Source organism: Pocillopora damicornis, chromosome 4, assembly GCF_964200805.1.
Source record: "Pocillopora damicornis chromosome 4, jaPocDami1.2, whole genome shotgun sequence".
NCBI lineage: Eukaryota > Metazoa > Cnidaria > Anthozoa > Scleractinia > Pocilloporidae > Pocillopora > Pocillopora damicornis.
Genome location: NC_142673.1, coordinates 19,421,294 through 19,432,734, shown reverse-complemented (window position 1 = coordinate 19,432,734; position 11,441 = coordinate 19,421,294). Strand labels below are relative to the sequence as shown.

Sequence of the window (11,441 nt, the reverse complement as noted above, 5' to 3'; positions counted from 1 at the left end):
CATTTACGGTCTCTATTCCCGTGAGATCCCTGGGTTTTATTTTTTAATCATTGTTTGTGCTATTGTAATTTGAGTTATAAATAATCTGTCTACTTCTGTTCATTCGCCGTTCACGTAAAATTGCTTTTTGACTATCACAACATCACTTTACTAACTTTCCATTCTGTGATGAAACTTTACCCTATTAAAATGCTTGCAAGCGAACGCGGCGAAGCAACTTAACAAATACCACACTATTAAACCCTAAAGCCTCGATATGCCTACATTTTATGGTTGCGTATTTAATTTTTATTGAGATAGGAAATGAGAGTAAATCGGATTTGCTTGAATAGGCATCGACCACGCGTCCTCATCATGGCTGTGTCATGTTTCGTTTGCTTGTTTACTTCATTTGAATTTAAATAACGATTGCGTGGTTCTTATAAAATCGAATCCATTTATCTCATTGTTTTTTCCCATCACGTTCAGGTTGATTCTTTTTCACGACCGGGCTTTCTCTCTACCTTTGGAATACATTGTTCAATGCGTTTCTGTGAATTGAATGCGTGCTCTGTTCATTTTGTCCGATATTCTTGTTGCGCCTGAAGTGAATTTCTTAAGTCTTATCAAAATAACTCGTTCTTAGCCATTCAAATCTGAAACTGCCATTTTAAAGACATATTTCCCCAATTTTAACCAATCAGCGCCTAAACTGAAACAATTGTGCCCAAAATAAAAAGTGCTGACCAAGAACTGTCAAATTTTGGTCTAAATTCGGTAATATTGTGCTAAAAATATCACGCTTGACAGCTCTAAACTTAGCTGGTGAAATGCGTGGGATGTAGGAAACAGTTCTAATGATAATGCTGGAAAATTAAGCGTGAACTAGGGGAATCTAACGAGATCCAAGCCAGTACCGGGACTTCTATTCACCAAACACTGGCATAAACACATTTTCTAACAAATGTAAAATGTTTCCAGCCTGTAGAAAGGTGGTTTTTTCACAATGCACTCCACGACTAATACTTAACTATTTGTCCCGCTTGGCAAACAACTATCTTTCAGGTGTCTTCAAATCAGCCAATCGTATTGTCGTATTTTGGGAGGAAATAAACGACACGGTCAGATAAGCAGTTGTCCTTTGTCAGAGTGATAATTCGTGACAAAGGGACAATCTAGGCCGGCCTGAAACAAGAACGCGTGAATCAAACATAACAGTTCAAGATTAGTGTCCATTTTTACAAGGAAAGTGTTACAATTTAAACCAAAATGTTTTCTTTCGTTTTCAACTTTGAGATCAACCTCAAAGACGCTTTGGAAACACCAGCGTTGATCGCTATTTTAGTGTTTGTGGTCATCTTTGCGGTAAAGCAGCGAAATCGTAGGCGTACTAGGCTGTTCATGGATAAACGCCTTAATACAGGTGCTTGTTGCTCAAAACCGATTCCTGTGGAGAATGAGGAAAAAAGTGGGAACGTAAGTGTTAACTTGAAAAGTTACGCAGCTCGTTTTTTTCTTCTGAGAAAGTTCACATTCTTACTAAGAGCTTACAAGAGTCTTGTGAAGCGTCCATCAAGAAACTTCCAAAATCTGTGCAATAATACACTGTTCTTGGAACCACACATTTCCAGGTATAATAACTACGAGATTTTAGTATTATGTCGAGAGTAAACCCACTGTCTGTTACCACTTGTTTGCGGGTTAATGTATTGATTTTGAGCGGCGAAGTAACTGATAACTCAATTACGAGAGATAATTAGGCCACAGGCGGCTCTAGAAACTTCCAGTGAAAGAATTCTGCGGATTAATCTCCCTCGGATCAAGTTTAGTTTACTGCAAGGATATCTTAATTCTATTTTAAGTTTTGGTCCGTTTTCTATGGACGGATGATATCTGTAATATGAAAGTTACAAAACTGGTCATTTCCAAGTAAATCTTATTCAAATGTACGATAGCCTCAGGGTCCGCGCCACAAACTTGAATTTTTTAGTGGGAGGCTAAAGACGAACGCATAAGCTACAGCCAACAAGGCAGGGGGATGGGGGGATGCTAAGCAGGACACCTTTTTTTTCAAAACAAATTGGGGGGGGGAGGGGGGGGCAAGGCCCCCAGCTCCTCCTTCTGTGCGGTACCTGAGTCGGGGGTTGAACAAACACGCATGCTCACCAGCACTCCGGCTTGATTGCTTCTTCATTTTAGCCTGTTGAATTTATCTATCCAGTCTTTCCTTCCTATTTGGCATGTTGCTGTTTAAAGGTTACCTGACTAACGTAAATTTCTCAACGCTTCACTAATTTCCTTGTGGCGGAATTTATTAAACAATCGTGTCGCTGCTCCATCAAAAGAAAAACCATTTTTCTTAGCTTCCATATGGTCATCTTTCTGAGTTTTAAATGCCGACTTTCTCTCTTTACTTTTTAAGAATTCACCATGGTCTGGAATTATGACAGCTGACGATACAGAGCTTCAGGAAATTAATATTTTTAATGACGAACAGAGGAGAATTTCCCAAGAACACGTACACACTCGCTGAGCACTATCATGACCATCCAAAAAGTCAAGAAGAAAGGAAGAAGTTCTCTGTGGAAAAGTCGTCCGTGCTGCCTTATTACGAAAAAAAGAAGTTCAGTATTTTAAGCAAATTGATTTAATAACATGTGAAAACCTTCAGATATTTAGAACTCTTTAGATTTCTCAAGCTAAGCGAGAGTAACTTTCTTGTAAACTAATCAAAGATTTGTAAAATATTTGATGTAAGATTTGATCCGACAGAAGATTTACTATTGCTCCTCGATTAGGTCGAGGGGACTTTATCAAACAGTAAATCCTCTCTATTGCTGATGCATCCTGGAAACCATAGTCGAATACTGATTCAATTTTTAGATTAGTCTTTTAACTTTAGACTCGAAGGCATGGTAGTCAATTTCAATTATTAGATTGGCCTTATAACTTAAGAATCGAAGGCATAGTAGTCAGATTTTATAATCTATAGTTTCCGACGTGTGGTTTGTTTGGGTAAGATAATCCACGTGAACACGACGTGGTGGAGAAGTATCAGAAAAAGTATTCACGTCAGTTGAAACTCCTGTGGTGTTTAAGAATCAGGACCCAAATTCAATTACGCACTGCTGACAGGTGCAGCGATATATACTATCGAGAGAAAATGAAACGAAAGTACGATTTGTGGTTGAATTTTATCTTAAGATCTTGTTAAATGGCCCAAAAATGTCATCGCACTTTCCTATCTTTAGAGGCAAACTGAGTCGCATTATCTTGTGAGTGGGTGATACTCTCCTGCCGCGAACATGCTTCGTAAAAAAGTTGTTGATTGTCATTTTTTTCGATGTCGATAGCCCTTGAGAACACGGTGTGACGCTTTTTAACGTTGCATCACATCTCAAAATAATCACACAGAAAGTAATAACAAATTAAATGGAAGCCAAAAATTAATATTCTTCTCTTTTTTCCATTTACCGTCGAGGCACCAGGCTTAGAATTTCATAAATTCTTTTCGAGACAGGAGGAAAATGTCCGTGAGTAATTCAGATGATATTTAGCCGATGTTTGCATCTTTAAATTTACCGAACAGCAAATAGAAAGTATAAAATTGTTAACACATGTCTCGTAAATTTCAAATTTGGTACAATAGTAGGGTGGTTTTAATTCTTGGTAGTTGAAATCTCGGAAGAGGAATAACAAGCTAACCGCTGTGGAAACGGAAATAACTATGACACGTATGCCGTTTAATTAAGAAATTATGAACCCTGTAATTATTATGCTGAAAAGAAATCCAAAATTGTACTTTTTTATTCTCGCAACCGACCGATCAGATGTGCAATAAAGACACTGTTGAATTGATTATTGGCTTATAGCCAGCCTTGAAGGAAAATGTGCAAACGTAAGATACTCTACCTGTGCGAGGACTTTATTTTTCCTTTTTTTACCACAGCTCTCGTGATCTGTCAACAGATTATTATTCATCTATACATTCCGTTTCTTGCGGCTGGATACCACTCTTTCTACCGTGCATCAATTGTACAGTCGAAAACATGCAACACGCATGAACCATATGGAACGTCAAGTTCATGAAATAATAATTTTTTACCAAAGCTGAACAAGCTGATTATGTATAAGGTGCATGGGTTTAGTTTGGCCAAACTTTCAGATAACGATCGACTACAAAGTATCAGTCTCTCGTGACATATCCAGCATATCTAGCTCTTAAACTAATAACCCTAAGCAATTATTTCAGGATAACGATGAAAATTACCGAGACGTTGATGTTTTAGAAAAAACCCGATGCGGTTTAAATGAACGGCAACTCACAAAAATTGACTATCGCTGTTTCAACGAATTGTGTGATATCAAACGATCGATCTTTCTGTGAATAAATGTTTCCTCTTTTCTTGTTCGACGTAGAATTTAAGAAAAATAGTAGGCAAAATACGAGAGAAATTGATCCACTCCAATTTGCGGTAAAACCTCCGCTGGCAGTCGTTCGCGAGAAATAAAAACTATATTCGTAAGAAAGGCCTTATCGCATCTGTCTTCCCCAGTCCCCTGCGGCCAACTAACTGTTTACCTGTGTTTCTACGCAACGTCACGTCTCTGAAAGTTATCAACATGAACAGAGCATTTTTAATCGCTTTTGACAAAGCCAAGGTCGCATGGAAGAACAACTGCTGTTTGTAAACACTGATGTTTTGTTTACAAAATTTTTGAGCGGCAAATGATAGTTTGACATGATAATTTATTTTACTACATTGGAGTAAAAATGGGAGCAGGCTTTAACAGAAAAGATTAAAAGCTTAGTTGCACAATTGAGCAAATCATGTCATATATGTTAGGTCTGCTCTCCTGACTGGTTTATGCAAATGTTTGATTTTCATCTTTTCGTTTGATGTTTTATTTTTGAGCTGTACAGAATATTATCGCTCCAAGCGATTTCGCCTTTGTAAAAAGTTGATATTAGTGATCAATTTATGGCAAATTTAACATTTTGTATTATCCCTATTATTGATCTTTGTAAATACAGGAAATTATCTCCAACTGTCCCATCGCCTTCCAAAGTAGAAAACACGATATCGATTTTATAAGATGTCTTCCCGAAATAATCGAGATTATTTACATTTTTTGAATACTGAAAATTCCCCAGCCAATTAGGTTATAACTTGGATAAATAAAGAGAAGGCGCTAAAAAACGCACGGTAAGGGTTTTCAGAAACTGGCTCTAAATTTAGAAACATTTTCCTAAAAATACACCTTTTTGTACTAAAAATAGTCCGTGATAGCGCGTGGAGTGTTGATTCAAGTTTGCGTTGGTGGTGCTTTTGAAATGGAAAAGAGCTTGAAATGAGAGAAGTCTTGTATCGTGTCGAGTTCCATTCGAATAACTTTCATTTCTTACACCGCTTTTTTTCCTAGTTAAGTGGAAAATTCATTGATTATTGTTTTAGTCACTTTTGACCGTATTTCGCTCATAAAACACGCGATTTTATTCTCAGGTCAAACAACCAACTCGCAGATGTCTTCAAATCAGCCAATCATATTGAAGATAGTTTAGGAAATTGACTGATAAAGCCAAATAAGAACAGTTTTTTTTGTCAGAATCTTAATTCTGAAAAAGAGAAGCATACATTTGAATGAAAGACTTAAGTTAGAAACTTAGTTAATCAAACTCAAGAAAAGAATTCAGTTTCACTCGCCAGCCGTAGAACTGAGAAAAAATATGTCCTGTTCTGTTACCATCACCTTTGAACTTCAGTACAAAAGCGCTTTTGAAGCAACAAGCTTGCTCGCGGGATTTTTGGCTGTTGCTGTTTTCGCGGTAATTTATGGCTGTAGTTCATTGTCCAAGGTGCTCGATTTTAAAGCATTTGATCCTTGTTACGACAGAAAACCCACTCAAGAGGAAAATCGAGAGGAAAACAAAAAGGTACCCATAAGAAATTTTTATTGACTAGAATCCCCTTTAATCGACCATTGTTTGCTTCTTCGATGAGTCTGTTTTTGTTTTTGTATTTTTTTTTTTGCTGATGCAGCAGATAGTGCATAACCTGCTTAGAGGGAAGAATGTATCAAATACTATACTTTTTTATGGTGGCTCTATCTTGGTGATTGCGTATTTTTCTAACCTAGTGATATGAATGAAGGGACATGATAAATTTGTGCAAAAAGGGCTTAGCAACAAAAAACGGCTTCGGAGCAGTTTGTACAAATTTTAGTCTTTACCAGTGAAAAACAAGTTGTGAGTGATTTTTGTTTGGGAAAAAAACTAAAAAAATCGACGATCGATGATCGATGTAGAAATAAGCCGCTTACTAAATGTCGTATTTGCATTTTTGTTTAGCACATACTTTTTCACCTTTTCGCTCCCGCGATCTCAACAGTAATTCTCCCTACTGCATGTCTGCCACACATTTCTTACTTTGTCAATTAAAAGATCAAATGATATCCGCATAGCTGGTATGTTCTTCTTTTTCTTATCACCCTTTTGCATAATAGTGTATTGATATTGAAAGCACAAATTAGTTTCAAGTCACATTATCACTTTGGGGAGTTAAACTTTTAACCGTGACGTATATCGTTCCTTCTTTCTTCTCTTAAGACTTCATCATGTCGAATAACTACAACCTTCCCTGCTGGACTCAAAGAAATAAATATCGAAAACAAAAGCCAAGAAAGTATTTCCGAAGATTACAAGCGTCTTTGGAGAGAAAGCACGGTCAGCCTCGGAAGTAACAGAAATCCATTTCTACCTGTCTGATATACAAAAGCTGAAACTCTCTCATCGCGTGCTTACAAAACCTTCAGGGATTCAACCTCACTTAAGCAATGACTTTAAAATTGTATACTTAATCGTTGTAAATTAACGCTTCGTGGTGAACTAACAGTCTAAAATGTTTTGTATGAGAAGTAACATTTTTAATTAAAATCAAGCTAAAAATGACGGACAGTTTAGTTAGTGGCATTAGCACCGTCAGAACATTTTCTTTTTTCAGTTTGGGGTCTGTGTCCTATAAACGTTTTGGCCACCCGAATTTAGTTTTTTGAGTACAGTTTACGACGAAAGAAAAAAACAAAGGAGAATCTAAAAAGGTTCTGAACATCTCCCATAAGAAGCTTCTTCCCAAACCAGTCTCTTGATGATACATGAAGTAGGTTTAAACATGGCCTTTATTCCAACGGCAACAAATTTAAATTTTTACTTTAAACATCTGGCTTAATCTCTTTAATAGTAATACATATACCTCGTGCATGGCGAAGTTTTTGTAAAAAAAAAATGAGCAGAAGTCCCTTGGGTTATCCCCCTGAAAAAAATTCGCGGAACAAGATTGGCCGTCTACTGATCATGATCCACCGGCGAATTCGGAAATAGCTTCACTGAGACTACCCAAAAAAAAAGGTTTACATGAGGAATAGGTTTCTTAGCTTGATCATTTCTTCCTACAAAAAATGTGAAGGACGCTTGTTATACATATGAACTAAACAAGTGGCCTTAATACACCTCTGAGATCTCTATCGCTTAATGACAGGACGTGGGAGTGCGCAGTTCATAGGTTTAGGGCTCAGTTCTTCATCAAGCACTCAAACGTTTTTCCTCCTCTCTCACTCGCGACAGAATGTGTTGCGTTCTTAAATATGTTTTGTTTGCTTTATTTGGCAAATTAGTTTGCTATTAGGAAGGCAAACGATCTAAGCCCAATGTAGTAATTCCAGCTGTTTTCACGAATAAATACCACATTCTAGAAAAAATTATGTTGCCATCAGTTCTTATTATATTGTCATTATTTCTATACCAAGAACGCTGTATTAGAGGCTTCAGATCTCTTTCTAAATCAATTTTCGCAAGATTTAGAGTAGTTCTGATTCTCCCATCATTTTTAAGTAATAAAAAGGATGTCATCAAGCCTATTGAAGTTATGGGCATAAAAACAAATTGAAGGGCGTTTTTACGTGAACCATCAATAGGGAAAAGTAGCTAATGCCAATCAAGAGGACAACCATAGTTTCGCCAGCTAATACATTGGCTGTTTTTAATACCAATATCTTTTACTAAAGGAATCGTAGGGTAAACATAACTTGTATCATATTTGCCCCTTCGGGCCCAGTTAAACGATTTCTCTCCGTAGTTACTACTTTTCAAAAACTTTTTTGTCCGTTTGTGAATCTCTCTGGAAATGCCTTCCATGGCCAAAATCCATCCATACATATAGTATGTTATTTTGCGCCTTTCAGAACGTACCGATTGACGTTGCAGATGGCAACACAAATAACGACAGCAACATAAATTTTATTATACTCTAATGGTAAACTTGATAACGTGGTTCTTGGTCAACCTAGCGTTGCATTTCTATTATGTACGAAAGAAAACATGAATTTTTCTTTGTCAGCTCGCCCAGTTTGGAAACATCTTTACCTTCAAAGCCGGATTGAAGAGCCAGCTTTTCGTGTTTGAACTGTCAAGAAGTCACCTTGGAATAAATTAGGAAATGATGTGATGTGGTTGTGATGAGCGGTTTTTTAAAACCCCTTCATTTTAGTTACCTCAAAGTTCAGCTGTAACGAAGTGTTGTCGTCAATGATATACAAATTACTTGATATTTCATAGGTTTAGTAATAACTTGGGTAAAATTTAATTTAACAACTATTTGTACAGCGCGCGAAAATTGTCATTTTTATTTATTTTACTTGTTACCGGCCTCCGCAGTTTTCAAATAAGCTGTAAATCTTTTGAGACTCGGTTTTACCGCAAATGAACACAGAAATTTTAACATTTTGTACCATCTGTCTTAATCACCGGTTTATTCCTAAATAAAATTGTTTCTTTACTCAAGACAAAGCCTGTCGAGCTAGAGCTTTTTGCCGACTTTCTCCTATTTGCTAAAAGCTTACAGCGGAGGAGTTTTAAACTAAAAATTAATTTGAATCCATCTCGAAAATTTGAGCTTTGTAGAGCATACAATAAAGGATTTAAAAACGAATTCGAGAAAAGTAAAAACCTGGAAATTCTGTGAAATAAATACAATATGTCGTACTTTTCCTTTATAGTTTTGACATTAACGAAGCTAAGAAACATGAAGTAAACTGCAAATGGTAGAGAGCAGGTAGCGAATACAAATGTCAACCAGATAAGAAGGCGAGCGAGTTGTTTCTTTGCTTGTCGTTCAGCCTCCGTTACCGTTGATTCCGAGAAAACTGTTTTAGTGAAATATATTCCACGGATGATTGAAAAATAACAGAAGAAGAGTGTCAAGGAGCTTATGATTCCAAACCCAACACAAGTAAATATGATAAAAGGTTTGTGAAGGAAATAACTATCTAGACTCCAGGGACGCGTGCAAGGATATTTGGTGGACGAGATGTCGTACGTATTGGCTTGAATATCTGGTATGCACGAGATTAAGGCAAACAACCACAGCACTGCTATCACATATTTCACTTTATCTTTGTCTATCCTTAGATTAGAGCGGAAAGGTTTGAGAAGCGCTAGATACCTTTCAACTGCGATCGTACAAACCGTAAGAACGGCGACGTTGATAGTGATCGGAACAATTGCATTTCCCGCAAACAGTTTGCAGATGAAATCCCCAATGAATCCTTCTAAGTCAACGTGCGCCAGAGCGAAATCGTACGAACCAGGACAGAGGAGCAATGTCAATAAATCGGCCACGGCTAAGTTCAGGAGGAGGTAGTTCGTCGTTGTGTGCATTGATGGCGTTTTTCGCACTATGGTAATTACCATAGCGTTACCGATTACACCCAGAACGGCAATAATCGAGTACAACACTGCAAAAATAACGTCCTGAGTTGTGGTCGAAGCCTCCGCCGGATGATGATGAGAATGTTCTTTTGTGATGTTGCTTTCCATTTCTTTTGCCTTTCAAGTTATGGGTTTTCGTGCGCCACGGCACTGCCTTCAAAAATAATCGTGTTGAGATCACAAGTCGAATTTTTGGACTGTTGTCCGATTGTTTTTTTTTTCTACGATTGTTTTCTCTCTTTTTGAAGTTTTATGTCTCTAAATTTAAAAAGAAAACGACACCTTAATGAATTACTGAAGTGGCACACCGGCTGCTTCGCACCTCAATTTACAGTAGAGTAAGTAAATTAGCCAAGAATTGAAATCACACGTCACCATGGCTGCGTCGAATTATGACGAATCAGAGGCAGTATGCGAAAATAAATGTTAGCGGTGCGTTGCTTACGAACAAATCACATTAATAATGATACAGCAAGACATATGTGTTAGGTTGACTTACATAGTTGAATATGATGCCCATAAGAGCTGAAGCGTGCTTGCTTTGCCAAAGTAAAACTCTCAGTTGCTAAGTTGTGACTCACGAACTAAGAAAATTTACTTGACGTTCTCTTCATCGAAAGATTGGCCTAACGCACACGCTCTTAGCGCTACTCTTCGACTTCTGGAGACAATTTTTTCGTCTCTTCAGCGGTCTGTAAGGGAAAAGTATGAAATGCAGACTGTGACAAAGGTCACAGTCTCGCCCATCATCTTGCAATAATACTTCCACTGCATCTGTGTTTTTTACCTTCCTTGCTTTTGCGTTCGACGTGGGAACGTCGTTTACATTTGCGTCGTACGTGTGACTGAACCAGCTTTAAGTTCCTCCACGAGAAATTTTGAGTGAACTGGTAGATGCATGCATCAGAAAAGATACTGAACTCATATCTGCGTGCACACAAGGGCTCGCATTGGCAAAGTTCTTTACTCACAGTCTGAATATGTTGAAGCCTACGTAATTATAAACAACTCGGACCCGAGAATGTGCTTTTAAATCTCTACCGTGATTTTTGACTGAAGCTGAATTTTTCAGTCAAAGAAAATCAGATTATCCGAAATCTTCTATACCAGCAGCTTTCTCCTTAAAAAAATTTTTTACCTTTCAATGAGGGTGGAAAATATTCCTTGACAGACTCCCTTTGTCATGGAGCTGAAAATTTTGTTTTTATAGCTGCAAGACTGATCATTAACGAAATTAGTTAATGCTGACGACTTTACGTGGACCCTTCGAGAGAAAATAATAAAATATTAGAGGAATCCTACTCGTAAAGGCTTCTCTTAAGGAAGTTTCTCTGGCCAACCTAGAAGTCAATCTGACAGGATGGGACCTGGACCAGCGGGAAAAATAGTGCCGTTTTGACCAACCACCCGTGGGTCTCGGATGATAGGTAGTAAAAAGATGAACCTGAAGAAAATGACAAAAATTTGCACAACTCTTTTAATACGCGCTGTGCCTCAATAACGCGTTAGCGTCGTGCAAACGCTGGCTTAACCTCTTAACCCCCAAGAGTGTCTGGCATCTAATTTTTTCTTACAATATCACCCCTGAATCACAAACTAAGGTCATGACAAAAATGGAAATGATCAGCAACTACAGAAGCTCTGAATCGTTTGGCCAATTCTCCTTGTCAGCACCATAGGAAATGTATAAAGAACAGTA

The 11,441-nt window shown here is 37.6% G+C and overlaps 2 protein-coding genes across 2 annotated transcripts; one reads left to right on the top strand and one right to left on the bottom strand.

Annotated features, from left to right (window-relative positions):
* The first annotated feature begins 1,118 nt into the window (after positions 1-1,118).
* On the top strand, positions 1,119-2,652 carry LOC149047166 (uncharacterized). Its single transcript, XM_089205606.1, has 2 exons — positions 1,119-1,455; positions 2,402-2,652. The coding sequence occupies exons 1-2, from the start codon at positions 1,249-1,251 to the stop codon at positions 2,510-2,512; spliced, it is 318 nt and encodes a 105-aa protein (XP_089061732.1). The 5' UTR covers positions 1,119-1,248; the 3' UTR covers positions 2,513-2,652.
* A 5,977-nt stretch (positions 2,653-8,629) lies between these two features.
* Positions 8,630-11,438, bottom strand: LOC113683264 (neuromedin-U receptor 2). Its single transcript, XM_027200485.2, has one exon. The coding sequence runs from the start codon at positions 9,848-9,850 to the stop codon at positions 8,750-8,752; it is 1,101 nt and encodes a 366-aa protein (XP_027056286.2). The 5' UTR covers positions 9,851-11,438; the 3' UTR covers positions 8,630-8,749.
* Between the last annotated feature and the right edge of the window lie 3 nt (positions 11,439-11,441).